The sequence below is a fragment of the Mesoplodon bidens genome (assembly GCF_964165515.1).
Source record: "Mesoplodon bidens genome assembly, chromosome: 15".
In the NCBI taxonomy this organism is placed as follows: domain Eukaryota; kingdom Metazoa; phylum Chordata; class Mammalia; order Artiodactyla; family Ziphiidae; genus Mesoplodon; species Mesoplodon bidens.
In genome coordinates this window covers 34,251,607-34,278,893 of record NC_138171.1, presented here as the reverse complement: position 1 = coordinate 34,278,893, position 27,287 = coordinate 34,251,607, and the positions used below count along the sequence as shown (strand labels likewise).

Genomic DNA, 27,287 nt, shown 5'->3' with positions numbered 1-27,287 from the left:
GGCGCCTGCGCAGCGCGGCTGGGGCGGTCGGCGCACGCGCACAGCCGGGCGCGCGGCCGGGGTCCAGAGCGCGGCCGGCGGGGGAGGGTTGGGCGCCTGAAGGGAAGGTGCTGCATCTGCAAAGTCGGCGTCAGAAAACCGCTGGAAGGTGGTGGCGGGGCAGCGTGGACGTCTTACTGCTTCCCTCGAAAAATGTCCTCAGACTCACGGACCGAAGTGTGTGGAGCTTGGCGCTTTCATAAGTGCTTTGGTCACGAAATGAGGTACTGAGAATTGGGGCCTTTTGAGCCACACGGACCGACAAATCCCTACGTTTTTCTCCCTTCATAGAGGCCCCATCAGAGCCCGTCTCCCTCTGTGGAAGTCTCTCCAAGGAACCTTCTCGACCCTTCCTCAGTCAGAATCACTTGTTCCCTGTTCCCGAGATGGCGCCACAGCACCGGGGAGTTGGGAAAGTTCAACTGCCCCCCAAACACAGGAAGACAATGCCCTGAACCCCTCTTCCCGCTAGACTGGTTGCCCTTGAACCCACAGAAATTCTGAACCAGCTCTCCTGGCCCTGGGGTGGTTTACAAGTTTGACCCCCAATGCTTGGCTGTCAGGTGATGTTCACCAAAGTGAACTTGTCAAATTCCCGACTTCAGAGTCACACTGTGTTCTCTGGGGCTGTTCATGGAGCAGTAACGCCCTGGAAGTAATTGTTGTATTTGGTCCCATGGCTACAAAGCCTTTGGTCTTAGGGGCGATCGAGGACAGATTGAGTGAAAGATCATTTTCAGTTAATCACTCCCTCCTGAAGACAACATCCTGGCAAAGGAAGGGCAGCACGTGTGGAAGCAAGGATTCCTCGCGTGTCTGCAAGTTAGGTGAACTAATCCAGAAGTATGTAGAGTTGGTACCCAGAGTCAAAATACCTACCGTGTTTTATTCAGATCCCACCTCTTTACAAAGGACAGTTCCTTCTTTGAAGGAGTTTATAATCCGGGCACATGAGAGTGACACATGCAAATCAGTAAAACCAGGCTCTTTATAATAAATGACAAGGTAAGAAATAATTTAGCCTCAGAAAAGTAACAGTGAGACATTTAATGGTAGTCACTGGTTCTATCGTTTGAGTTAATATCTTGCATTTCAGCCTAAGCAAAGCTTACCGTTTGATGCATTTCCTTTCATGTTTTATGAGCCATTCCCGATGATAGATTCTTAGTTCCACAGGGGCTCTAAGTGAAACCACCTTGTTCCGTACTGAAGAAACGGGACCAGAGTATTTTGAGAGTTGAGGAAGGTTTTGATGTAAGTCAGTGGCAGGGCTGACCTGATGCCTAGTCCAGAACATAGCCCCTAATCCCATCATGTTCTGGTGTAAGAGCCAGTTTGAGTTACAAGGAAGGCAAGTTATTTTTCTTGTTTGTTGTTTAGACTAGTGTAATGACTTTGATCAAGTATCCAATATGAGGACTCTGCCTTTTAAAAAATTAATTCCAGGGAAGGTGGTACTTAGAAATGGGAAACAGGAGGAAGAGAGTGGTTGGACACTGCCATGGGATGATTTTATTTGCTTAATAGGTTCACTTGGAATTGATGATATTGTGAGTGCGCCCCTCCTACCATCTCGTTGTGGTTTCTTGTTTATGTCTTTGGGTGTAGAAGATCTTTTTTGGTAGGTTCTGGTCTTTATTATGGATGGTTGTTCAGCAGTTAGTTGTGATTTTGGTGAGCTCGTGAGAGGAGGTGAGCTCAAGGTCCTTCTGCTCCGCCATCTTGTCCCAGCCCCTCTCCGTTGGAATTGGAATAGGATTGAGTTGAAGCTTTGATCAAGCTTCAAGTCATCAAATAATGAGTATTCACCAGGTGCCAAGTATTGTGTCAAGCATTTTATGCAGTGTACAGAAGACTTAGGTAAAATTCCACTCTCCTCAAGGAACTTAGAGACTAGCATGAAACCAGTTCACACATATTTTAAATACAAGGAAATGCATGGTGCTTCGAACCTGGAAGTTCCTAGTTAATGTTTGTTGAATGAAACTATAACTAATGAAACAGTCTGGGGTTTCGACTGGTTACCCCCAGTTGTGAATGGGAAGGGGGTTTGTACAGACACATCAGGAACATAACCAATCATAGGTTGGAAAGGTTATGTGTTTGCAAACATCTAAGGATTTCCTTCTGTTCAGGAGACCTTTGATTTAGTATCTGGAATGTGGATTTGGAGAGTAAGAAGATTTGTTCTTGCTTGTGCCACCAGCTGAATGACAGTGAACACTTACTGCCGATTTGCTTCCATTTCTGTCTCTTACATGGGTTAAGGCCTGCAGCCTATTCACCACAAGACTCTTGGAAATGTTACTGAATCAATGCATATAAAAGCTATAAGTTAACAGAAGGACAAAAACCTAAATGCATACTCTGTGTTAATACTCAATAATCCTTATGATTTAGATATTGTCCCAATTGCTGGGTGTGGCCCCAAGGGGGGAAGGTTTCCTATAGAAAGGATTTTATACAATTAGTGCAGAGGGATTGAAAAATGCATGCAGATTTTTCCACTCTAGGCTGCTCACCCAGTTCATTTCCATAGCGCAGGGATGGGACCAGTTTATGGGGTGTCTAGGGACGTAAGATAGTCTCAGATGGTATATAAATAGCATACAATCACTAATAACCATACTTAGAAGAACAAGCAGATAAGCATACTTATGAATACTAAGTATCATTTTCCAAATTTGATAAGTGAAATCTGTAGTCTACAAGCTTGTAAATCTCCTGGAGGCCAGGGCCACTTCTTACACATTTTGTTTCTAACACATTTTTTCATGTTTTTATGGAATCTTCTATTATTTTAATAAAAAGGTAGTATGATGGACAGCTTAAGAGAGTTCATTGACTGGAAATAAATAGAACTGGGTTCAGATTCTTACTCTGCAGCTTACCAGCTACAGTACATATATGACTTTGGGCAAGTCAATCAACTTCTATAAGTTTCTGTCAAATGATAATAGTTCCCACCTCTTAAGGGTGGTTCTAAGGATTAAAATAGATGACATATATACAGTACTTGAGTTCGTGACACATTAAAAGCAGCCAATAAATTGTGGCAATTACTGTTTGAGAATACCAAATTGATTGTCATAATTTATTATTTCCCAATTGTTTTTCCCCAGTCTGTGGCTTCTCTTGGTTCATTCTCTTAATGTCTTTCAAAGAGCAGAAGATCTTAATTTTGAGGAAGTCCATTTATCAAGTGTCATGTTTAAGAAATTTTTGCTTAATTCAAGGTTATATAGATTTTTTTTCCTGTATTTTTCTATAAGTTTTATAGTTTTTACACTGATTGATTTCAGGGTGTTAAACTAAACTTGCATTGTTGGGAAAAGTCCTACTTGGTCTTGATGTATTATTCTTTTTACACAGTATTGTATTCGGTTGTTAAAATTTTGTTAAGAATTTGACAATTTAAAATATAATTTAAAATCTTTGCTTATGGAGGGTATTGTTTTGTAATTTACTTTTCTTGTAATTTATAGTTTTGGTATCCGAGTAATTCTGGCCTCGTAAAATGCGTTCAGAAGTATTCCTTTCTCTTCAGTTTTCTGGAGGAGTTTGTGTAGAATTAGCATTTTAAAGTTTCTAAACATGGGAGTTTTTTAAAAAATAAATTTATTTATTTATTTATTTATTTATGGCTACGCTGGGTCTTCGTTGCTGCGCACGGGCTTTCTCTAGTTGCGGCGAGCAGAGGTGGTGTGGTGCGTGGGCTTCTCTTTGTGGTAGCTTCTCGTTGCGGAGCACAGCCTCTAGGCACGCGGGCTTCAATAGTTGCAGCACACAGGCTCAGTAGTTGTGGCCCATGGGCTTAGTTGCTCTGCGGCATGTGGGATCTTCCAGGACCATGGTTTGAACCTGTGTCCCCTGCTTTGGCAGGTGGATTCTTAACCACTGCGCCACCAGGGAAGCCCAACATGGAAGTTTTAAGTTATATTTTTGTTAAAGATTTCTGCCTTAACCGCATAATTTCTAGCTTTACTGATTTGGTTTTGCTTGTTTATTCTTTCAGTTGCTAAGAAAGGTGTGTTAATACATCCCAAATGATTGTAGATTTGTCTGTCTCTAATTCTGTCATTTTTTTCTTTATGTATTTTGAGGCTATATTATAGGTGCCTCTATTTTATATAATACGTTAGGTTTTTTGATAAAGTGAATGTTTTACCATTGTGAAATGTTCCTTTCTGATAGTGCTTTTTGTCTTAACGTTTGCTTCTCTGATTTTAATATAGCAACCCCAGCTTTCTTTTGTGGGGTTTTTTTTTTTTTTTTGCGGTACGCGGGCCTCTCACCGCTGCGGCCTCTCCCGTTGTGGAGCACAGGCTCCGGACGCGCCGGCCCAGCGGCCACGGTTCACGGCCTCAGCCGCTCCGCGGCATGTGGGATCTTCCCGGACCGGGGCACGAACCCGTGTCCCCTGCATCGGCAGGCGGACTCTCAACCACTGTGCCACCAGGGAAGCCCAACCCCAGCTTTCTTTTGGTTAGTGTTTGCCCGGTATATCTTTTTCTCTCTTTTTACTTTAAACTTTTCTATTACCTTATGTTATTAGATGAGCTGCTCATAAACAACATATAGTTGCATTTTATTTTTATAGCATGTTTATCTTGTAACTTGAAACATCCAGTCCATTTACATTTAAAGTAATTACTGATATATTGGAGTTGAACCCTACCATCTTATCATTTACTTTATTTTTGTCCTATTCTGTTTCTTTTTCTCTTCTTTCTTGCCTTCTTTTGGATTGATTTTTATTTTTTAATTTTATTTTTTGGCCGCGCCGTGCATCATGTGGGATCTTAGTTCCCTGACCAGGGATTGAACCTGCATCCCCTGCATTAGAAGCTCGGAGTCTTAACCACTGGACCGCCAGGGAAGTCCCGCGGATTGATTATTTTTTATATTCCATTTTCAAGGACTAATTCAGAGCTGTGCTGGAGCCAGCTCAGACTGGCTCAAGAGAGCCAAGAATGCCCATCTCCTCCCAACTCCATGTTCAGTAACCTCTTGGCTTGACATCGGCCGTGGTAGAGCATTTATACCATAGAAAGTAACAAAGGCTTCAGATCAGGGCTTTTGTCCTACAGAGAGCTGGTTGCTAAATGTTTACCAGCAACCAATGATTAGTACTTTCTCTTCCTGGATAATGCAAGGATCTTAGAATACCTTAGCTCCTTTGTTATCCTTCTCCATAGTTACATGCTATTCTTGTCATGCATTTTAATTCTATAGTAAATATCATGTGTTTGCCATTTTCTGAAATTCCTGTGGGATTGTTTCTATTACTAACATGTTGTTTTGACTGGTTCTAGTTTATGTTCTTGTCCTCTCATACGCTTGGTTACCAATGTTGTGTCTAACATTTTATTTTTAAAATTGTGTAGGAATAATTTGAGACCTAAAATGATTTTATCTTTTCCCAGATAAGGTTTTCATTTTCATCTTGCCATGTACCCAAAGATGTCAACAGTCTGGAATCACCTTTATCTAATTTTAGGATTTGAGATTTTCTTGACCCCCAGATGACTCAAAGCTGGGCTCCAGTCCTTGAGAAGAATGTTCATCTTCTAATTCACCCTTACTCCTCGAATCCCAACCCAAAACACAGGTGTGGTGGTTAATTTTATTTGTCAACTTGACTGAGCCCTAAGATGCCCAGATATTTGGTCAAACATTATTCTGGATGTTTCTGTGAGGGAGTTTTTTAGATGAGATTGACATTTAAATTGGTAGACTGAAAAAAGCAGATTGCCCTCCATAATGTGGATATTGCTCACCCAATCAGTTGAAGACCTGAATAGAACAAAAGGCTGACCTCCCCCAAGTAAAAGATAATTCCTCCTGCGTGACAGGAGGAATTGAACTGGAACATTGGATCTTTCTGGTTCTACAGCAGCTTCTGGCCTTCCGACTTGAACCAGGACATTGGCTCTGCAGATTTTTTACTTGCCGGCCTTCATAATCATGTGAGTCAGTTCCTCATGATAAATCTCTTTACACCTATCTACCTATATATCTTTATGACTCTGTATCTATCTTTATCTCTCTGTCTGTCTGTCTCTCTCTCTCCTGTTGGTTCCATTTCTCTGGAGAACTCTAAGTAATACAACAGACATTTACCAGGACCCTCATCCTTGGAGGGCCCTGGACTCTGACTTTTGTCTTTGTGGTCATGATAGGCTGTTAGAAGTACTGCTCAGACTCTCAACCACTTGTACTGGAATTAGCAAATAGCCCTCTGAGTAAAGCAGTCCTAAAATGCTGAACTCACTCTTTGGTGTTTCTCTTGGATATTGACCTGGTAATTACTACCTTATTAGTTCTTTCTTAATTTTGAGTAGATGTTTTGTGTATTTTGTCCACTTGTCTAGTTATCGTTAGTGAGAGAGTTGTCTGTCACCCTAGTCCTCCATTACCAGAATCATTTGGTAAGTAACCATTTTTTAAGAATTATCCTGTTTGTTATTTTTATTTTGCTAAACCCTGTTGCATTAATGATATGTCTTTTACACATTATTACATTGGTTGCTTTGTGGTACATGTCTGTTGTAGGTTAAAGGGAATATTTAATTCTCATCAAATATAGTATAGTGCATGTCATCATGTACTGCTCACAAGTGTAATCACTATGGAGTTCATTAAGTGTCAAATAGGTAATTAGTGTATAAAATGTTTATATTATGCAGAAATGTTTGGAGAATTGTTTTATAGGTGTTCAGGAGGGTTTTAGTGATATTTAGAGAAATCGGTTGGAATTTTTGGACAGATGGTGAATGCATTCTTATTTTCTCACTTAAAATAGTGTGATATAGACTCCTTTGGTCTTAGAATTGTTTTGGGGAATGGATTAACCTGGGATGGCTATATTTCTATTGTAGCATATAGCGTGCCTCTGATTTTGTGTGCTTATCACATATATATTTGTGGCTGCTTCTCATATCATACTCCCAAATGAAGCTGTTGGCAAAAGTTGAGCAATTTCATAGTTGGAGGGAAGTTAACCAGTTGTGGCAACTGTCTTGACAGACAGAAGGGTAGAGCAGTGTGGAAAGGTAGAGACCAGGGTCCTTCACATTGCACTAATTCTGGAACCTGTGACTGCAGGGCTTGGTGTGAAAGATCATTAGATGTCACTATTGCTTGCACCACTGTTGGCTCATGTGCCACTACCTGCCACCAAGCACACTCTCAGCGGGTTCTCCCCACTCCTACCTTCCACTCCCACAGGCTCTCCCTCCCCTTTATGCCTCCTACGCATCCTTAGGCACCAGCAAAGACACGATTTCCTCTACCTTCCAGGACTCTCCTGTCGCATCCTGTACCTACCCCCACAGTAGCCTTTCTAATTGCCAAACCTAATTTTCATAATACAGGTTCCCCCTTGGTTGAAATATCTGGTTACTGTTTTGCTGTCTGTATTTAAAAGTTGGTTTTTTAAATGTCTGTAGAAAAAAGTGTTATGGAATCACTGCTCCAAAGTCTCGGGATACAGTTTTCATTAGCCTAAGCCAGGGTTCAGGGTTCAGAGGAGAGAACAGTCCCTTATAATAGCCAGCAAGCTCCCTTCCAGTCTTGCGGTTTTACCATAACTCAAGGTTGGCCTTTTCACAGCAGATCTCCAGCCTCAGTTCCTGGTAGCTTGTGGGTGGAAGGGCCCGGGGTCTTTGTGATTTCTGGAAACACCCAAAGTTGTGCTCCATGGGGATGACCCAGAGCCTGCTGGGTTCCCTACAAAGACCCAGGAGTGGTTCACATGTGAAAGGAGGAGGAAGATAATTGGTGTATGTACCTTAAAATGTACCTGGGATTTGCTTTAATCAGGTGTGGGAAGATACACAGACATAGAAATGATTGTCATAAAGGAAGAAGTTTATACACTCATAGACCTAGAAGTAGGAGGCATGGCATGACATGCCACTCAGGGCCATGTGGGGAAGCGCCAGGGTTGGTCAGGAGCAGAAGGAGCAAGGGGGAAGCATGGGCACGAGCTTTCATTGTGGTTTCCATGGGGAGGAGTGGGCGATGCAGGGTGAGCAGGTTTAGGATTGGCTAATTTCAGCAGGCTCTGGGACAGAGGGGCAGTCCCTCGTCTGCTACCTGGTCCTGGGATAATTAGGGCAGGGGAATATTGCCTCCCAGAGTATAAGAACTGGATAGAGGAGTTGGTTCAGAGTTTGGGCTCCAGATTGGTTAGTCTGTGTTGTGAGAGCTGTTTGCTATCCCTAAGAATTGGCAGCCCTGGGAGAGGCAGGCCAGGGAGGCCCCAGATGCCAGATCTTCAAGAATATAGAAAATAAGAAAATATACTTAATACAATCAGTGATACAAAATTTAGCAGCCTTGAAAGCTATCCCAAAACATTTAGCAAAACCATCTAAATAGTCTTTGCTCCATTTACTCTACAGAACATGGTGCCAGAGCCCTGATTTCAATCATCGTGGATACCAATTATATATTATTATTTTGTAGGGCCATATTGATTATGCCCTTTTAGGCCTTTAAGCCATTCTGAAATTTCATGTCCTTAGGCAAAAACAACATATGTGGCGAGGTGAAGTCCGTTTTCATATAAACACTGGGTCAGAGACCTCACCTCATCTCCTGCCACAAAGAATTATTTCTATCTCTGCATTAACTGAATGGTCTTGGGCAAGTCACTGAGCCTGTCTACTTCTGGGCCCCCACCCTCCCTGGCAAAGTCAGGAGCTGCTCTGAAATTCTCTGAGTGTGGGGGGACCACAAGTGGACTGTCCTCCAGGAAACAATGATGAGGTCTTTCAACCTCATGGAATGCTCCTGGCATCTCTCCAGGAAGAGGCTTGCTGCCATCAGCTACTAGACTGACAGCCCAGCAGAGCCTCCCCCAGGAGGTCAAGTGTCAGAGTCCTAGGGAATGCTAGAAGAAACTTGGCGAGTGTCTCAGCGCCATGCATAATGGGCTCCGTGCCAAGTTATCTTGTTTAAACTTCACATTCCTACGAGGCAGATGCTCTTATTATTCCTCATTTAGTAGTTGAGGAAACAGGAGATAAGATAGGTTAAGTTGCCCAAGGTCACACTGCTGGGAAAGTGGAACCCATATCTGACTTCAAAGCATAAGTATTAGACTTATTTTATGTAATTACAGAGGTGAAGACTAGATTGAAGGAAGGGCAAAATAGAGGAGACATTTCGACTCAATACTGGGTGGGACTTTTGAACCATGATTGCCAGCCAAAACTGCAGTGGGCTGCCTTTTTTTCACTGGAAGAGTTCAAGTTGGATTACCATTTTTTTCATGGATGCTATGGAAGGGTATCCCAAACTGGCTGAAAGTTGGACTAGACACCCTCCAAATGTCCCTTTGAACCCTAAAATTCTAATATAATTCTAAGATTGTGTGATTTGGTGTCGCCCAGGAAATTCACATACAGCAGTTGGAGACCCCACCACCAGAGGGCAGCGTCTTCACATTTGGTGCACTTGCACTGACGGACATAAACCCCGTTCCCTTCGAGGTGCCTAGAGAGTGCGAAGATTAGAACCATCATGGGGATGATGTGGGCCCGTGTGAAGACGGAGAGGGATCCACCACCAGCATATTAATATGCTGAACAATGATTTCTGTCTGCCAGTGCATTGGAGAGGTCAGGGTGCTGAAATTCAAAGGGAAGACCCCATTTCCATGAAGCTGGGGAGGAGGGGCGTTCTGAGGGCTGCTCCCTCTGCCCCTGCACCCCAAAGACTAGGACAGTGAGGAGAGAAACAGGGTCGAGGAGTGTCAGAAGGTGACAAAGAAATCCCATCACACTTGGGAAGATGGAAGGACCCAGGAAGGGAAGAGCAACTTGGAGGGACCGTGAGACCTACCTTCCGTTCAGGTGGTTCTGTAGGGTCCTGGGTGTCAAAACCAGGGTTGACAGGTGGATTCCACCAGGGGGCAGGGCTCAGCCTGATTTAAGGAAGCGCTCTGTGCAATGTCAGGAAGCACTGCCTTGGGAGGCATTCACTCCAAACGTATTTACCGTATTTACTGTGTTCTCCCTTCAGGCCGGGCGCTATCTTATTGCTGAGAAACAGCAGTGAATAAAACACACAAGATACACTTTGCCTGCCCTCACAGAGCTGACCTGCCTGTGTCTGAGCATCCGGGGGGATGCTGAAGCGTGGCGTGGGGGGCCTTTGGCCTGGATAGATCTTAACATCCTTTTAGGGGGTCCTGTAACTATCTCAGCTTTATGAAACCTAGTTTGTCTTCATACCTCTGATACACCCTTTCACAATTTGCAAAGAACCTCACCATGACTACATAGGTTTCATGGTTTCCAATAGACACAAGCCTGTGAATGAGGTCACGGACACAACAGAACTCTGATATACTATAAAAATTGCCTTTGGATTAGGAAGTCTCAGAAAAAATTCTTCACTTAAAAACAATCTCCTTTCGGTCTGTTTTTCAAGTTTCTTTTATTTAAGATACATGGGAACAAGGTATTAAAATTGTCCACACGAGGAATTACTTCTAGAGAACAGCCAAGTCCCACAGACATTACATATTCCGTCCTTGACATGAACATGTAGAATCTCAACTAAATCAGACCCACACTTACTGTATTCCAACTGCTTGACAGGTTGATGCCATCTCGGAGAAGCCACGCTAATTTAAATTCCTCTAATGGCTGGGTATTTACATCCCCAAGCCCATCTCCCCCCACAGCTATCTTTATTCTTTTGCACCTATCTCTTTCTGGCTTGCACTTTCCTTTGCATAGTAAACATTCTCAGGATAGACCCAGTTTTCCATTTTCATATATTTTTCCTCTCAGTGGTCTTCTGTTGTGATCTGTGTCACCCTGGAAGAAAAAAGAGAGAGAGGGTGAGAAGACCCTTGTGGGCCAGAGCTGGGAATTCTGACATCTTTGACCCCTTCTTGCTAAAAAGACAGCGCCCTCAGGTTCCTGGGCTGCTTCTGCACAGGTTTCCTTCCTTGTAATGGACACGACTGGGTCATACCTGGCTCATTCTCTGCTAGGTTGTGAGGGTTTAGGGACACCTTCTTTGGGCCTGGCATGCCCAGGTAGGCCTGAACTCTAGTCAGGCCATTGAGAGGGCCAGAGTGCGATGCCCTGGGATGCAATGCTCACCATGCACTTGTCTGCAGTGTCTCATGAGGGGCCAAGAGGCTTCTTTTGCCAACTTGATGTGTCTTCCCAAGAAAGAAAAGCTACTACTTATCACATCCCACCAATGGATTTTAAAAATTAGCAAGATTTCCTCATGGAGATTATGGAATACTTGCTCCCAACAGGACCCTTCACACCCACCCCCCACACCTGTCCCACCAGCTTTGTCTCCCACCCTGTCCAGCACTCTGACCTCATCCTGAGCCCCTCTTCTCCAGTCATGCTGTACCCTTGTGCACATCCCACCTCTGCACTTTTGCATGTGTTGGGCCTTCTATCTGGAATTCCCTTCTTTCCCTCTCTACCTGGTGAGGGATCCATTTTATTTATTCTTTTTAATTTCAATTCTATTATTTTTACTTTTAATTTTTGTTTATTTTAATTACTATCTGAGATGAATACTTTTATGAAATACACTGACCATGCACTTGGATGTCATGGCAGCATCCAATTGCTCCCGAAATTTCTAAATGCTTCCTCTCAAGTTTCTGCAGTGGGGACCACCCACTGAGTGGCACTGCTCTAGACTCTCATACGGGTCATGTCCTCCATGGAGCTGCTCCCTAGCCACCTCAGGTCGAACCAGTCGTTCCTCCCCTGGAATCCCCTCCTGTGAGAAGCAAATACTGCAGAACAGTCGCTCACAGCTTTGTGGTGATTGCTGTGTGCGTCTGCCTCTCCACTGGACTCTGAGCTCCACGAGGGAGGATGTTGTTTCTTATTCATCTCTGTATCCCAGAGTACAGGCCTAGTCCATATTCAGAGCTTGGTCAGTATTTGTGATTGAAGGTAATGCCACTTTGGAAAACTAAATTCCTGTGGGATTTTGGCTTAGTGCTAACCCATGTACTAGTTTGCTTGCAATATCTCATGACCACAATGGCATATCTGTGACTGATAAGGGGAAAATGGGGTAAAAGAGTGAGGATGGACCAGGACACAGAGAGCAGACCCCAGGGGCTCTGCCTCTGGGCACTGTTGGCAGGACTGTAACCCAATGACACGAAGACAGAGTAGTTGGACCAGGGCCAGCAGACCCCAGGAATAAACAGTGACCACGCTGGGGCAGGGGATCTGCTTTACAAGGTGCCTAATCCTGGAGTCCAAGACTTAGCAGGCAGAAGGAGCTGAAACGCCTCCTGAGTCTGGGTGGTGCAAGAGGCCTCAGGAGTAACCCCCACCAAGGGGGGAGCTCAAAAGAAGGGACCCCTTTGAGGGTTTTGCCCTGAAGGGAGGGGGTTACATGTTAATTGTAGGACTCATCCAGAGGCAAGCCTCTGGTTTCCTTAACTTCCTGAGCTAACCATTATTTAAGAATTAGAGAATTAAAAAGAAGATTCTGTGTCCTATTTTTTGCTCCCCCCCTAAGCAAATGGTGAGAAAAGGCTCAGCTTGAATTCAGAGGTCAATGGGGTTATCACTTCTGGCTAAAACCCAAACTGGACCCGGTCCTGAGAGATAGGGAGCAGTGAGTGGGGGACCTTACCCTCACCAAGGGCTGACTCAACTGGATGCTTGAACACGAGGCCAGAAAAAAATTCCCAGAATCCATGGAGGTTGAACATCAGCACGTGGCACTGAGACTCCAAACCCCTGCCCCTCCCAACCTAAACCAAGTCCTTGATCATGAGTTGTCCCGGTTCATCCTAATCAGACGGTAACCTTATCAATCTCCACAGTAATTAAAATAAAGGACAGCCTGCCTTTCCATAGCACAGGGCTTGCGTGACCATGGGCGTCACTGAACTTCCCTGAGCTCATTTTCCTCACCTGACAAACGCAGATATTTATACCTACCTCACGGGATAAATTAGAGTGAAAAACATTTACCACATGTCTGGCTCTTATGAAAGTAGAAGAAACCTGCATTCCCTGGCTCCTGTTTCTGTAAGGGGAGATTTCTGCTACAGCACTGGTTCTCAAACTTGCCCATATGTCTGAATCACCTGGAGGGCTGGTTAAACCTCAAATGCAGGGCCCACCCCCAGAGCTTCTGCTTCAGTAGGTCTGGCGTGGAGCCCAAGAATTCGCATTTCTAACAACTTCCCAGGTGATGCTGAGGTGGCTGCTGGTCCAAAGGACCACATTTTGGGAACCACTGCTCTAGAATAATGTTCTTTGCTTCTCACCTTTCCCTTGCTCCTCTCATGGGAAGAGGAGTGGTTTATCCTGCGCTTGGAAGAAGGAACAAGGAAGGCGGGGATGAACCCCATCTGGTCTCCTTTTGGATCTACCTGCAGGGTCAATGAGCTCTGGTCATTCCTGCCCTTGGAGTAGGGGCTGCTCCCCAGGGAGCAGGGCTGTGGTTGTTCAGTTCTGCAGGTACTTTTAATTCTGGGGTGAAGTACAAGGATGCTCATGGTGGACACCCATGAATTCTCAATCTAGAATTGCATCATAATAAAACTAGCATTGTGACTTTCTATGTATTTGTCTCCTGTATTTCTTCTCAATTGGCTCTGGATTAAGGAAAATAATAAAAGACTATTAAAAAAATTCCCCTAAAATCCCACCGGCACTCAGTGCTCAAGAAATGGTAGCTGTGATGATGATGATTTCCTTGATGTTAGAAACCTAACTTCAGCCAGCATTGATGAAGTCCTCAGGGATGATACTGTGGGGGATGTGAAAGATGAGTGCACACCACCTGTAAGCTTGCAAATGTCCCTGCGGTTCTCCAGTGACAACAAGCATGTACTGAGCACCTGTCTGCCAGGCCTGGTGTGAAGGGGCATTAGACGTGGAACCTGCCTCCCAAGAGATTCTGCTCAGATTGGGGCAGCGTCACGACCACCAGCACCTGTGACACAAATGGACGGCATCACACCTGAGAGTGCTGAGGGAGTGTTGCGGCTGAAGGGACAGGGGAAGCTTTGGGATCCCCGTTGCATAAGGTCGGGGCATGGCAGACAGGAAGCAGAGAAGTTGGAAAGAGCAAAGCAAGAGCAGGGAAGGTGAACTTGGAGCGTGGAGTCCACACCTACAGGCTGTGAGCTGGCACATGTGGCACCTCACTCCTCAGAAAGGGTTTTGGAGGTGCCTGTCTTGGACACCTGGATGATCTCCACAGAGGTGATCCCTTTGCTGGCCACGCGGTGTCTGGTGCGCAGCTTGTTCAGGGCGGTCTCCGCCATGCCGGCCCGCTCCTCGGCGTCATCCAGCTCATGTACCGTCTTCCTATAGTGAGCCAAGGTCTGGTTGGCCTGCTCCTCCTGTGACAAAGGCACAGTGGAAAATGGGGCATAAACCTGGCTTGTTCTGGCTAAACGTGCATTGTTTTCAGTTCTACATGGACATCTTAAGAGTCCAGTCGTTCTGTAAGGCTTATTAGGAAACACAGCAGTCCTGGGTTGGGGCATCCTCCAGGTCACCACGGACACCCACCTTCAACGCTTTTAGCTGATTGTTTTTGGCTTTGACGTCCATATTTCTAAATAAAATATGCTCTGTTGTGGCTTCTATAATGTGTGGTTTTAGGCATTAGCTATTGGTACCCCACCATGGAAGATGTGGATTTGGTGCTTTCTTGAGCCCCCGTCACACGTTTCCCACCCCCTCATCTTCCCAAGAGAGTCATAGTGTTGTTTTGGTTAGAACTGTATTTCCTGTAAGCCGGGCCTTTATTGAGCCTCTTGGGAACAGTGTTAGGTGTATGGGTGGATGATGGAGTCAATATGGTGGTCCCAGAACTGGCAGCAAATGACAGCAGAGTCAAATACCTACATCCTGGTTGGGGGACGTTGGTGGCGGCAGGTGGGCGTGCGGTCTAGGGTTGAGACTTGAAGCTGCCATTTGCTAACCATGTGACTTTGACTGAAATAACATAAGTACCCTACTCTGGGCTGTTTCCTCACCTGTGAAATAGATTAAGAGTATCAGCCTTCCTGCCTTGTGTCAAGGGGATCAAATAAGGGAAGGTCCTGGTGTTTAACCTTCTGACCAGGAAGGAGAGGCCCCAAGGGGCAGTGGAAGCAGGACGGAGGCATCCCTGGCTTTAGATCCCACCGAAGTAGGTGTTTTCGTTAGCATGGGTGTTCTCAGGGGATATTTTCAGTTTTTTACACATTCTTATCTCCGGTGTGTCATGTCTAGTCCACCCCCCATGTGATAGCGAGGATGAAGTGCTGTGGACAGGAAGCCATCTTTTGGCCAAGACTTGAGTCCTCTCCTGTGGTTCATTCTAACCAAGGCTGGAAACCTGGGCTGGGAATGGGGGAGAATTGGGGCCACACGGCGGGCACCCACCGCCTCCTCAATCTGCCGCTTGTAGACCTTCAGCTTGTTCTGCAGCTTCTCCACCAGCTCCTGCATGCGCTGGTTGGTCTTGTGGTCCTCCTCCGTCTGGAAGACCAGCTCTTTGAGGCGCCGCTCATTCTTCCGCAGCGTCTTGACCGTTTCCACGTGCTGTTTCTGCTCCCCGTCCAGCTCTGTCTCCAGTTCTTTGATCTGGGGGAGGAGGAGAGGAATGCAGCTGGAGAAACGCAGGTTTTTGAACTTCAGAGCTCAGTGGCCTTGGGCAGGGGTGTCGCGGTGTCCACTTCCTGCCCAGAGGTGAGCCCTGCCCAGGAGGGTTGGGTGGGCTCAGCCTTTCACCAGCAGGTGGTCAGATGCCTTGAGCCTCAAGTTTCCTCCTCTGGAAAATGGGGGAGGCAGGGGTGGGACAAGGTGACTGACCCCCTGGGCCCTTCCAGCTCTGACATTCCTTGAGGTGAAGACGGAGGCTCGTTTTAAGTAAGTAATAAGAGAGGAATAATGTTGGAAACAGAGACTGGGAACAGAGACAGAGGAAGAATATGGGGAACCACTCTGCTTGGGGGCTAAGGACACTCTGGGGGAAAGGTGACAGGGAGAGGAGGAGGAGAGGAGACCTTTGTAGAAATAGATTAGAGGCCCAGCTCCTCATCAGATGCTTGGCACTTTTGCAGGGAAAAGACCCCCTTCCGATCTCCTTTTTCCCTCTCTGTTTCAGTGCCGCCCTCACCCTGGCTTCCAGCTTCATGATTGTGCGTTTCCCTCCCTTGAGAGCCAGCTGCTCAGCCTCCTCCATCTTGGCCTGCAAGTCCTTGATGGTGACCTCGTAGTTCTTCTTGATTTTCTCCAGGTGCATGCAGTGGTCCTGCTCTTGCCGGAGTTCCTCGGCCATGCGGGCAGCCTGGGGTGGGGGTGGGGGTGGAAGCACTGGAGCTGAAGCTGGGCTCCCATCCAGCCTCCTGGTGCCTTTGAGAGACGAGGGACCTTGTCTCCCAGCCTCTGGGACACCAAGCGGTGGACAAGAGGACCCTGGCTGACATGCTGCTGGGGTATGGTGGAGGGGGTGCCCCACGCTCCCACATCCCTCCGAGCGACGGGAGGAGGCAGGCGCCTGTGCTCAGACCCAGGCCGCCCAATCCCATGGACCCGCCAGCCGGCGCTCTCCAGCCAGACTCTGCTGTCTCCTCCATGAGGGGCACAGCACAGAGAGCGGGAAAAACACAGGTCTGAGTAGAAAGCCCAAGGTCTGCACCCAGCCCCAGTCATTTAACCCACTTGTTCTTGTGTAAAATATTCGTGGAGGGCTTACAGCGTGCCGGGTACCAGTCTATGATCTCAGGACACAGCACCAAATAAGACCAACAATGTTCCTGAGCTCCTGGCATTTCAGTCAAGCCTAAGGAGCTTGACATTAAAATCTGTATTTCCTCATCTTTAAAGTGGGGCACGTAGCATCCACCACTGAGCACCCAAAGGGATACTAGGGTGAAAACACTTGGAGGCCTCCCTTGCCAACCTCCAGCCCTGAACCCCTGCGCACGGCACCCATCTTCCTTTCACTAACCCTCCCCTTAAGGCTGGTTCAAGGCTCCTCTACTTGCCAAAATACCCGCCCAGATGAGCCCACTTCAACGGCTCCTTTGGTCTGTGTCCCCAGGCCTCATGCTCTAATCTCTTGGCTTTTCAGAAAACAAAGGAGGCGGCCTTCCCTGCCTAGGGTGGCCTGGTCCCCGGCAGGGGGCCTGGCTGGGGTGGGGGTAGGGTGCCCAGGCCCCTCCTGGCTGCAGCAGGCAGTGCACGCACTTACATCCGTCATGGCTTTCTTGGCCCTCTCGTCGACCGAGCGGAACTCGCTGATGAGCTCCTCATGCTCGTTGGAGATGCGCTGGACATCAGACTCCAGCTTACGCTTGACCACGAGGAGGCTTTGGTTCTGGAGGAGGAAACGAAGACATTGCCGTGAGCCCGGAGTCTGCACAGCCCTTCCTGTGTCCAGGAAAAGCCACCCTCTCCCAGACCCCCAACAAGAAATGGCCCTGGGCCCCCTGCTTGGGGTGAAGGTCTCTATCCTGCATTCTTCTCTGAGTTTTAGATTAGAATTTGCATCACACGGAGCCTGGGAAGAACATCATTTAGGCCTGGGGTGGGTGGTAGCTCTAGAACAATCCTGAACGTGGAGCTGGGAAGACCAGGTTCAAGCCCTAGTGCTTCTGCCTATGTGTCTAATTTTTACCCCTGGGATTGGTCTTTTATCTCTAAAGTGGGGTTGTAATCCCTATATGTCCCATGTACATTATTTTCTTTCGGTGAATTCGCATGAGATGGTGAGTAAGGATGAAGCCGTGTTGGTAAAGGACTGCATTGTGAGTGGCAGGAAGCACCTACGTCACTGCTGGGGTCCCTGGTGTTGACCATGGGTGAGCCACTCAACTCTCGGCCACAGTTTTTCATTTGTACCACGAATGTTGGACTTTGGAATATTCTAGATCCCTTCCAGTTCTGAAGTTCTATCTTCAGTACACTGGGCAGGGTGGGAGGATGGGGGGTGGTAACGGTTGTCCTTAAAATTGGCTAAATCATCAGAATTTCATGAGTTTCTAACAGTTAAATTCCCGGGGGTCCCACCACAGACTCACTGGATCAGAATCTCCAGGGGAGAGTCTGGGAGTCTGTCTTGAAAAGCTCTGCACTGAAAAATGGTGAAGATGGTACCTTTTATGTTATGGGTTTTTTTTGTTTGTTTGTTTTCTAACCACAACAGAAAGAAAGCTCTGCAGGTGCATTCTGAGGATCTGCTGAGTGGGCCCTTGAGGGGAGCCCGTGAGGTTTGGGCACCGCCCTGGCCTCTCCCCAGCGCCCCGAGTGGGAGTCCACATGGCCGGGAGCTGCCCCCACCTGGACGTTGAGCTCGTTGCGCCGCTCGGTGACCTCCACCGCCTCCTGCTCCAGCAGCTTGCGGGAGCGCTCGCTGCCCTCCAGGGCCGAGCGCAGCTCGTCCAGCTCTGTCTGCAGCAGGCTCAGGCGCCGCTCCTGCAGGTTGTGCTGTTCCCGCAGCTCCCCGTGCTGCCGGGCGTCCTCGTCCATCTGGATCTGCAGGTCCTGGGGGACAAGAGACCCCGGCCTGAGCCCTTCTCCCACGGCCAGGAGTCGCCCAGGCCTGAGGGTGCTATGACCTTCCTGGACCAGGCTCAGCAGGGGGCTGGGGTGAAGGTGGGGAGGTGGAGGCCACAGGGGAAGAGAGTGCAAAGTGCAGCCCTGCCCTGGGGAGTTCAGGGTCTGGTTGATGCAGGGCCCAGGTGTCAGGAGGATCTGTCCAGCCTGGTCAGCATGAGGTCAAGGATTTCCTGATGACGAGGACCTGGTGTTTCCAGCAGGATCTTCTCAACGAGGCCTTCCTCAGTAACCTTTGACAATTACACCCTGCCCTGGCTCATTCCCGTCTCCCTTCTCCTGTCTTGTTCTTTCTCCATAGCACTTCTGACCATTTTTTTTTTTTTAAACATTTCTTTTTTTTTTTTTAATTTTTATTTTATTTTTATTTATTTATGGCTGTGTTGGGTCTTCGTTTCTGTGCAAGGGCTTTCTCTAGTTGTGGCAAGCGGGGGCCACTCTTCATCGCGGTGCGTGGGCCTCTCACTATCGCAGCCTCTCTTGTTGCGGTGCACAGGCTCCAAATGCGCAGGCTCAGTAATTGTGGCTCACGGGCCTAGTTGCTCCGCGGCATGTGGGATCTTCCCAGACCAGGGCTCGAACCCGTGTCCCCTGCATTAGCAGGCAGATTCTCAACCACTGCGCCACCAGGGAAGCCCCTGACCATTTTTAATACTACAGTTTTATTTATTTGTTGCTTATTATTTGTCTGCAGGGAAATTTGTTTGTTTTATCCATTCTTGTACCCCTAGCACCTAATACAGTGCCTGGTCAGGGCAGGGCTCCAGTAAACACATGTTGAATGCATGGGTCCAGCTATGCATGTGCTACAGACCAGCCTGATGACATCAAGTGATAAAGCAGGCCTTCAACTCTATTTAAGGTGAGTGGTCGGTATATGGGTGTTTGTTATGTTCTTTATTTTTCTATGTCTGTAATCATTTCTAATAAGTCAAAAATGATTTTAAAAAGCAAGACAGGCCCAGCTTCCTGATTCCCTCCTTCCCTCTTTCCAGTGGTCCAGGATACGGATCTTGGTAGTTGGGGTCTCTCATTTATACAGTCCCCAAATCTCCTGCTCCCTAGACTGCCAGCCACCCCACGTTCTCGCTCTCGTGCCTTTATCCTGGCTGGACAGGCATGTCATTAGCTCCCAGTGAGCCTGCAGGCTCAGGGCTGGCTGGCTTTGTGATTAGTTCTTCCTGCTCCCAGATTGCTACCTTGATTTGCTGTTGCAGCCTTTTCAGCGTCTTCACAAGTTCGCTGTTGTTCTTGTTGGCGTGGTCCAGCTGGATTTCCATCTCATTCAGGTCTGTCTCCATCTTCTTCTTGAGCCGAAGTGCCTCTGCCCGGCCCTTGGCCTCCGCCTCCAGGCTGGCCTGCAAGGATTCGATGGCCCTCTGGTGGTTCTTCCTGCAAGTCCAAGCAGAGAAGGCCTTGGTGTACTGGGCCCACTGTTCAGGATGTGCTAAACCTCTCTAGATAAGAAGTCTCAGCAATAATGTGGATGCGGCCACCATGCTGTGAGATTAAACTGTATCTCCTCTTAAAGTCTTTAAGTGGGGGAGCATCATGCTTTGGGAAAAGGAATGGAAGGTCAATGTTTACCATGTGTCTTTGTGATCTCAATTCATTTAATATGCAAAACAGCCCGGCAAGGAAACTGAGGCTCCAACATGATGAAAAACACGCCAAAAGATCACCCTTTAGTCCACAATGGAGTCAGAATTCAAGGTCAGATGCTAAGGTCTCTGTTTGTTTTCATTATAAAATGTGAGCTTTGGCTATACAGGTCAGAATCTCTCTTTTCAAAGCAACAGTTAAGTGACCAAAGCAAAAAATAGATAAATTGGACTTCGTCAAAATTTAAGACTTTTGTGTTTCAAAGGATGTTATCAATAAAGTGAAAAGACAACCCACACAATGGGAGAAAATATTTGCAAATCATATATCTGATAATGGTCTAGTATCCAGAATAAATAAAGAACTCTTAAAATCAACAATAAAAAGATAAATAACCCAGTTTTGGGGAAAGAACTTGAATGGACATTTCTCCAAACCAGATATATAGCTGGTCAGTAAGCACATAAAAGATGCTCAGCATCATTAGCCATCATGAAAATGCAATTCACGTCCACCAGGATGGCTATAAGCAAATGGCTACTCTAAGTACTTCATATAAATGGAATCATACAGTATTTGTCTTCTTGTGACTGGCTTACTTCACTTAGCATAATGTCCTCAAGGTTCATTCATGTTATAGCATGTCAGAATCTCCTTCCTTTTTAAGGCTGAATAATATTCCACTGTGTGGATGGACCACATTTTGTGTATCTATTCATTCATCACTGGGCATTTTGGTTGCTTCCCCATTTTTGCTATTATGAATAATGCTGCAGTGAAGTTGGGTGTACAAATATCTCTTTGAGACCCTGATTTTAATTCTTCTGGGTATATACTCAGAAGTGGAATTGCTGGATCGTATGGTAATTCTATTTAAAAAAATTTGAGGAATCTCCATACTGTTTTCCACAGCAGCTGTACCATTATTTTACATTCCCACCAACAGTGTACAAGGGTTCCAATTTCTCCACATCCTTGCCAACACTTGTTATTTTCTGTTTTTTGGATAGTAGCTATCCTAATGGAAGAGAGGTGGTATCTCGTAGTTTTGATTTGTATTTCCCTAATGACTAATGATACTGAGCATCTTTCCATGTACTTGTTGGCCATTTGTATATCTTCTTTGGAGAAATGTCTATTTGAGTCCTTTACCCATTTTTTTTTATTTTATTGAAATATAGTTGATTTACATTGTTGTGTTAATTTCTGCTGTACAGCAAAGTGATTCAGTAATACATAACTATTCTTTTTCATGTTCTTTTCCATTATGGTTTATTACAGGATATTGGCTATAGTTCCCTGTGCTATATAGTAGGACCTTGTTGTTTATCCATTCTATATGTTTGTATCTGCTAATATCAAACTCCCAATCCATCTCTCCCCCATCTCCCCTCCCCCTTGGCAACCACAAGTCTGTTCTCTATGTCTCTGAGTCTATTTCTGTTTTGTAAATAAGTTCATTTGTATATTTCAGATTCCGCATGTAAGTGATATCATGTGGTATTTGTCTTTCTCCTTCTGATTTACTTCACTATCCTTTTTTTTTTTTTTTTTTTTACGTGTTACGCGGGCCTCTCACTGTTGTGGCCTCTCCCGTTGCGGAGCACAGGCTCCGGACGCGCAGGCTCAGCGGCCATGGCTCACGGGCCCAGCCGCTCTGCAGTATGTGGGATCTTCCTGGACCAGGGCACGAACCTGCGTCCCCTGCATCGGCAGGCAGACTCTCAACCACTGCACCACCAGGGAAGCCCCACTACCCATTTTTGAATTGGGTTATTATCTCATGGGGTTTTGTGATGAATCACTAAAGTACTATATTTCTAAGTGCAAACCAGAGAGTGCCACATTAGTATGAGGTACCATCATTATTCCCATTTCACAGATGAGGAAACAGGTTCAGAGAGGCTCACCTAAATTGCCCAAGCTCACACATGACTGGTATGTGGCAGAGACCCAGGTTTCTGGACTCTGCTCCATCATGCTACCTAGACTCAGTCTCCTGTTCCATCAGCCTCATACCTCGTAGCTTCAAATTCCTCTTCTTTCTCGTGGATTCTCCGGTCGATATCAGCTTTCACCTGAGCCAGTTCCAGCTGAATTCGAATCACCTTGCTCTCTTCAACCTGCCAGGAATATAAACGTCAGTCTTCCTGGCCCAGCAGGTGTGTGGTCCCTGGCCAAGGTCCAGCCCCCAATGTGATGACCACATGGTTACCTCCAGGGAAGACTCAGCTTCCTCCAGGGCCACGTGGAGTTCTTCCTTCTCAATCTCCAATTTTTTCTTCATTTTCTGCAGCTCATGTATACTCCGTCCTCCCTCACCCAGCTGATCAATCAGTTCCTTTATCTCCTCTGAGAAAGGAATATTCTTGTTAACAAGAAGCATGAGGACTGCCGGCTTCCCGGGGTAATGGCATGTGACACAATTATTCCTCTATCTTTTCTCACCTGCACCGGGAGCTGATAGGGGGTGGTAGGCAGGGACCCTCAGCAGCACCTGATCATAACCACCCCCTCCTCTTTTCCTTCCTCTCCTAGTCCAGTCAACCTGTACCTGGTTCAGCTCTTCCTCCCCAGTCTTTAATTGTGTTTACTTTGTGCCCAAGTCCTTCAGTACTTACACTTCTGAAATTAAGAAAGCAGAGGCCTCAAACAGTTAACTCACAAGATTATCTCCTGTAAGCAGAGAGCTCCTCTGGGAGTGACTCATAGGACCTTGGGCAGCTTTGGGGACAATCAAGGACCATCTTTTTCTACCCTCCATTGCAGTGATGCTACATCAACCCCCCCGGGACTCAAATACAACACTGAGGAGGAAGCAGGGTGGGGCAACCCAGATTGAGGAAACCCTGCATTGAGTGAGTTTTCATTTCTGCTGCTCAGCAGAACAGGGACCCCAAAACAGTTCTTCAAAAATGGAAAAAAAGTGACATCTCTTGAACACTGAGTTTGTGTTTAGGAAAACCACAAAAACAAATAATACACATTTCATGTGGCAAGATTAGATAACCAGCACTTTTCAAGCAATATCCAACAGAATGAAATTCCAGCCTGAGACTCCTATATGTAAGAAACACATAGGCATACACATATTATTTACATATGGTAGATGGAAGGGCTCAGTATCTAAAATCTCCTGAGCCCTTATTTGACCAGCTACTCTACCGAGCAAAGACTTAAGACATTTTTATCTTATTTCATTACCGCAACAGCCTTACACGGAAGGCAGTATTATTTCCCCATTTTACAGATGAGGCGCAGAAGAACTAGGTAACTCACCTGCCTGAAGTTATACTGCTGAATGCCCACATGCTTGGACCAAGTGCTTGCCAGCCAGTCAGCAAACACTGATTGTGCACCTACTATGTGCTGGGTGCTCAGACCCATGACGGGAGGGGGGCAGTCCGGCTGTGTCCTTGTCCCTGCAGGCCTGTCCATCTGCCCCCAGACTCACCCTGCAGGGTCTTGTTCTCCTTCTTCACCGACTCCAGGTGCTCCAGGCACTCCTCGTAGACGGTCTTGATCTTGAAGCTCTCAGTCATGTACATGCGGCCCTCCTTCTGGGAGGCGTCCACCTCCACCTGCAGCTCCTCGCACTTCTGCTGCCACTCAGCCAGCATCTTGTCAAAGACCCGCTGCTTCTTGTCCAGCGCGGCGGCCGCGGCGTTGGCCTGCGGTGAGGGGGGGATGGTGTCAGGGGTCTGCCTTTCCTGTGCCTTTCCCCTCCTTCTGCCCCCTCCCTTCCTTCCCTCTACCTCTCCAGTAACTCTGGTGACCCCAGACTTCTTCGAATGGGGATAGAATTCAACATTTGTGACACAAGCACAGAACAGGGAGTCCAGAAATAATTACGTTTCAGTTCCAAAACATCTACTACTAGACGTGTGACCTTGGGCAGCCCACCTTATCTTCCCAGGTGAGGGTTTTCTCAGGTGTGAAAGGAGGGATCTGGGCCACAACAGCCTTCCCAGATTCATGACGTTCACCTAACTCCCCATAATGTATTTCTCTATAACATACTAATATATATCATTGCCCAACTCAGAGATGGGTGGGTATTATTTTTCTTGTGCATCAAAGCTCATTATTCTTAGACATTATTTTCACAGCCCTTCCATCTTTTTCATAACTCCCCGCAACTGTGTATTTGCTGCGGCACAATATTAGACGTTGTAAATTTCTGCTTAATTTCTTTTTTTTTTTCTGCTTAACTTCTTAATCTGGAGGGAGCAAAAACCTTCTTGGGGTTATAGGACTTTTTTCCCCCAAAGCCTCTCACATGGCTATGACCTTATCTGGACCAAGACTGGGTTGGTGTGTGCCAGTGGAAATCTTATTTAATTCTGCTAAAGACTGGCGAATCAGTCTGAACTAGGGATGCAAATGGGAATATTTAGCCACACAAAGTGTGTGGGACATGGTTTGCAGAAGAGGAAGGGGAACAGGGGCAATAGGTTCCTGGACTTCCCGGGACTGAGTTTTATCCTTGTCACGGACCTATTTAAATAGTGGCTGGTTGAGTTAAGATCTCAGAATCATAAGCATGTTGACACATGTTCAAGCAGTGAACAGTGGGCCTGACTGCAAACCCTGTTCTCCACCCTCTTGGGCCACCTGTTCCTTCTTGCTAACCCAACACATGACAGTCTCATCCAGCTTCCTGTGGGCTGTTGGACCCGGCAGATGGTCAGCCTTGGAGCATTTGGCCCTCTGACCTTCTCCAAGTCAATGGTGAGGTCCTCAACTTCTGCCTGGAGTCTCTGTTTGTTTTTCTCGAGGGAGGCGGCTCGGGCCTGGGCGGCTTCAGCCGTCTCTTCTGCCTCCTGGAGCCTGGCGGCCAGTTTTCTCCTGGGGATGAGAGCAAGAGAGGCCATCAAGGAAACTTAGGCACCCACGGGCAGGGGAGCCCAGCATGGCGCTGAGCTCTGGTGTCACAATGGAAAAGATGCAGATAAAAAGGGAGGTGTTTGGAACAGAGCAACCAGTGTCCAGTCATCCATTTCACAAATATTCATTGTTTCTACTCAGTGCCAAGTCCTATTCTAGTCATTAGGAAAGCAGCAGTGAATAAAACAGACTAAGATCCCTGCCCTCAAAACTTCTGTTCTAGAGGGGGGACAGAAAACACAACAAAATGACATAAGCACTATGGGAAAATAAAGCAGGGAGGGGACACATGTGCAAAGGCCAGGACCCTGTGGGTGTCTGGGGAAGAGGTTCCAGGCAGAGAGAGGGGAGGGTTTGAAATTGAGGTTTAGCTTGGAGTGAGAGCCTGGGGTGGGACCAGGCAGCCCCCGTAGCTCTCAATAGAAAATATTAGAAAAGGGCTGGAGGGCAGGAGGTGGAGCTGCAGGAAGGCAGGTGTAGGCTCAGCGAAAAAAGAGTGCCAGATAAAGATTGATGTCAGCTGGAAGGCACTGCGCTTACTGCCGTCACCACAAATTTCCAGTGGATGGAAGGCACCAGCGGCAGGCTGGGGTTCCCTCCCCGCCTGGCACTGGGGGCTCACACGCAGGCCTTCCCTGGGTGCCCTGGCCCACGGGCACCCATGCCAGCCTCTTCTTGTGCAAGAGGGCAGCTCTGAGCCACGTTCACGTGTCCACTCTTGTTTCCTCAGACCCGTCAAGCAGAGCGTTTGTGTCTCTAGTTTGTGAAGGAAGAAAGCTCAAAGGACTTGAGGGCATTCGCCACAGAGTTGGGGAACTGGCCGAGGGGGGCCCTGTGCCGCGGAGCGTGGCCCGTGTCCTCCCAGCATCACCGAGGGGCCTCACCCCAGTCCCACCAGGCCCGTGGAAGCTTCTGAGCACTTCAGAGGCAGAGAAGCCCTGCCTGGAGGCAGATCCCGCCCCCCCACCCATCCTGACTTCCCTGCAGGGAGCCTGAGCATTTCTGGGCAGAAGATGTAGGTAAGAGAGCCCTTGAAGAGGGACGCTGAAGGCAGTAGGGCATGCAGTGCGTGACCTGGTGAGGGCACGAAGTGGGCTCCCTGTCCTGACACTCGTCCCCCCTTTAAGAGGAGCCCCTGAACTGCCCTCTCCTGGGTGTGGCCCTGGCGTCAGCTGTGGCTGTGGTGCTCAGACCCCCACCTCCCACCCACCCGCCAACCCGCTGGCCTCCCCGGCCCTCCTGGCACAGGGTGACGCTCACTTGGTCTCCTCCAGCTCCTCCGTCCTCTGGATGGCGTCCGTCTCGTACTTGGTCCTCCAGGTGGTCACCTCAGTGTTGAGTTTGGACACAAGGCGCTGCAGCTCCGACTTGGCTCCCTGCTCCTCCTCCAGCTGCTCCTTCAGCAGGTCCAGGTCGTGCTTGGTGTTGGCGAGACTCACCACGGCCGTGCTGCGGGACTGCAGTGACCAGACCAGCCTGTCAGGGCCCCCCAGTCTCTGTGGCACCCAGGGCTGTCACTTAGAGATACATGACATTGGATCAACAGTACAGCAAGTAAAGCCGGGGCGGGGTGGAAGACACAGGAGTCTATAACCCAAAACACCAGGGTTTAACTGTCTTTGATTTCTTCCAATTACTATCCACAAGGATACGTAATTCCGTTAATTTCATTTAGTTGCACATATAGCGTACTCTGGTTTTGTTAACTCTTTTACTTGCTGTGGAATCAAATATTTTTCATGTTCCTTCTACATCTTCATAACATATGACTTTCTTCAAGGAGGCAGCTCTGTCACCCCCTACCTCAGCCCCAAACCAACCTTGGACTCTTCATCCAGCTGCCTCTTGTAATCGTCCACCTGTGATGTCAGGGATGTCTTTATCCTCAGGATCTGATTAAGCCGGCTCTGGGATTCTTCATATTCCCGGCTCAGTTCACTGTTTTCAGCTGGGCGAGAAGGGAACGGGAGAAGCGTTGGGTGGAGAACTAGCTCCCCTGCCAGATCCTAAGCCTTGCTCCCAAAGTGCCCATCAATATAGTGGCTTGGCCAGCTGAGCTGGAATGGGGAGCAGGGTGACCACCACATCAGCTGCCCAAATCAAGTGGACCCAGGAGGCGAGCAAGTGCCCAAGGGTCGCCACCATCCAGGTGATTTGCATGGGATAAGCGGC

General features: G+C 47.4%; 1 protein-coding gene across 1 annotated transcript in view; it reads right to left on the bottom strand.

The window, feature by feature from the left end:
• Positions 1-10,811: 10,811 nt before the first annotated feature.
• Positions 10,812-27,287, bottom strand: part of MYH16 (myosin heavy chain 16) — a gene marked incomplete at its 5' end in the record, with an annotated part of 57,418 nt that continues 40,942 nt past the window's right edge. Inside the window, 13 exons of the mRNA XM_081257406.1 lie at positions 10,812-10,874; positions 14,185-14,416; positions 15,450-15,650; positions 16,186-16,356; positions 17,263-17,388; positions 18,351-18,554; positions 19,826-20,018; positions 22,248-22,351; positions 22,444-22,580; positions 23,683-23,899; positions 24,944-25,076; positions 26,376-26,572; positions 26,936-27,063. Of these exons, the coding sequence (XP_081113532.1) occupies positions 14,216-14,416; positions 15,450-15,650; positions 16,186-16,356; positions 17,263-17,388; positions 18,351-18,554; positions 19,826-20,018; positions 22,248-22,351; positions 22,444-22,580; positions 23,683-23,899; positions 24,944-25,076; positions 26,376-26,572; positions 26,936-27,063 (2,012 nt within the window). The 3' untranslated portion in view covers positions 10,812-10,874; positions 14,185-14,215. The remainder of the gene's footprint in view (positions 10,875-14,184; positions 14,417-15,449; positions 15,651-16,185; positions 16,357-17,262; positions 17,389-18,350; positions 18,555-19,825; positions 20,019-22,247; positions 22,352-22,443; positions 22,581-23,682; positions 23,900-24,943; positions 25,077-26,375; positions 26,573-26,935; positions 27,064-27,287) is intronic.